This window comes from Sinocyclocheilus grahami, unplaced genomic scaffold (genome assembly GCF_001515645.1).
Source record: "Sinocyclocheilus grahami isolate Dianchi unplaced genomic scaffold, SAMN03320097.WGS_v1.1 scaffold14940.1, whole genome shotgun sequence".
In the NCBI taxonomy this organism is placed as follows: domain Eukaryota; kingdom Metazoa; phylum Chordata; class Actinopteri; order Cypriniformes; family Cyprinidae; genus Sinocyclocheilus; species Sinocyclocheilus grahami.
The window spans coordinates 1-456 of NW_015515548.1; the positions used below are offsets into that span (position 1 = coordinate 1).

The 456-nt window shown below is 39.0% G+C and overlaps 1 protein-coding gene across 1 annotated transcript in view; it reads left to right on the plus strand.

Moving 5' to 3' along the window:
* Positions 1-242: 242 nt before the first annotated feature.
* LOC107579172 (mitofusin-1-like) overlaps positions 243-456 on the plus strand; it is a gene marked incomplete at its 5' end in the record, with an annotated part of 5,042 nt that continues 4,828 nt past the window's right edge. Inside the window, one exon of the mRNA XM_016265032.1 lies at positions 243-351. Within this exon, the coding sequence (XP_016120518.1) occupies positions 243-351 (109 nt within the window). The remainder of the gene's footprint in view (positions 352-456) is intronic.

Below are 456 nucleotides of genomic sequence, written 5' to 3' on the forward strand. Positions count from 1 at the left end.
CTTCAGAAATCAGTATAATATGCTGATTTGCTGCTCAAGACACATCCCTATTTATTATTATCAACGTTGCTTCATATTTTTATGGAAATCGTGATTTCGCATTTATTTGACAAAGCTTTTGAAACATTATAATAGTCTTTGCTGTCACCTTTGATCCATTAAATGCATCCGCGCTGAATACAAGTATGAATGACTCTAAACCTTTGAATTATAGTGTGTGTTTTTCTGATGTTTTCTTTCAGCCCTGGAACTGACGTCACCACACAGCTGGACAGCTGGATCGATAAATTCTGTCTGGACGCGGATGTGTTTGTGTTGGTGGCGAACTCTGAGTCCACTCTCATGAACACGGTGAGTCGTTAGCATGCAGTGCATAAAGCGAGAGAAATGAACGCTGCGTTATGAACAGTCAAACATTAAAGGGGTCATATGATGCGATTTCAAGTTTTCATTTCT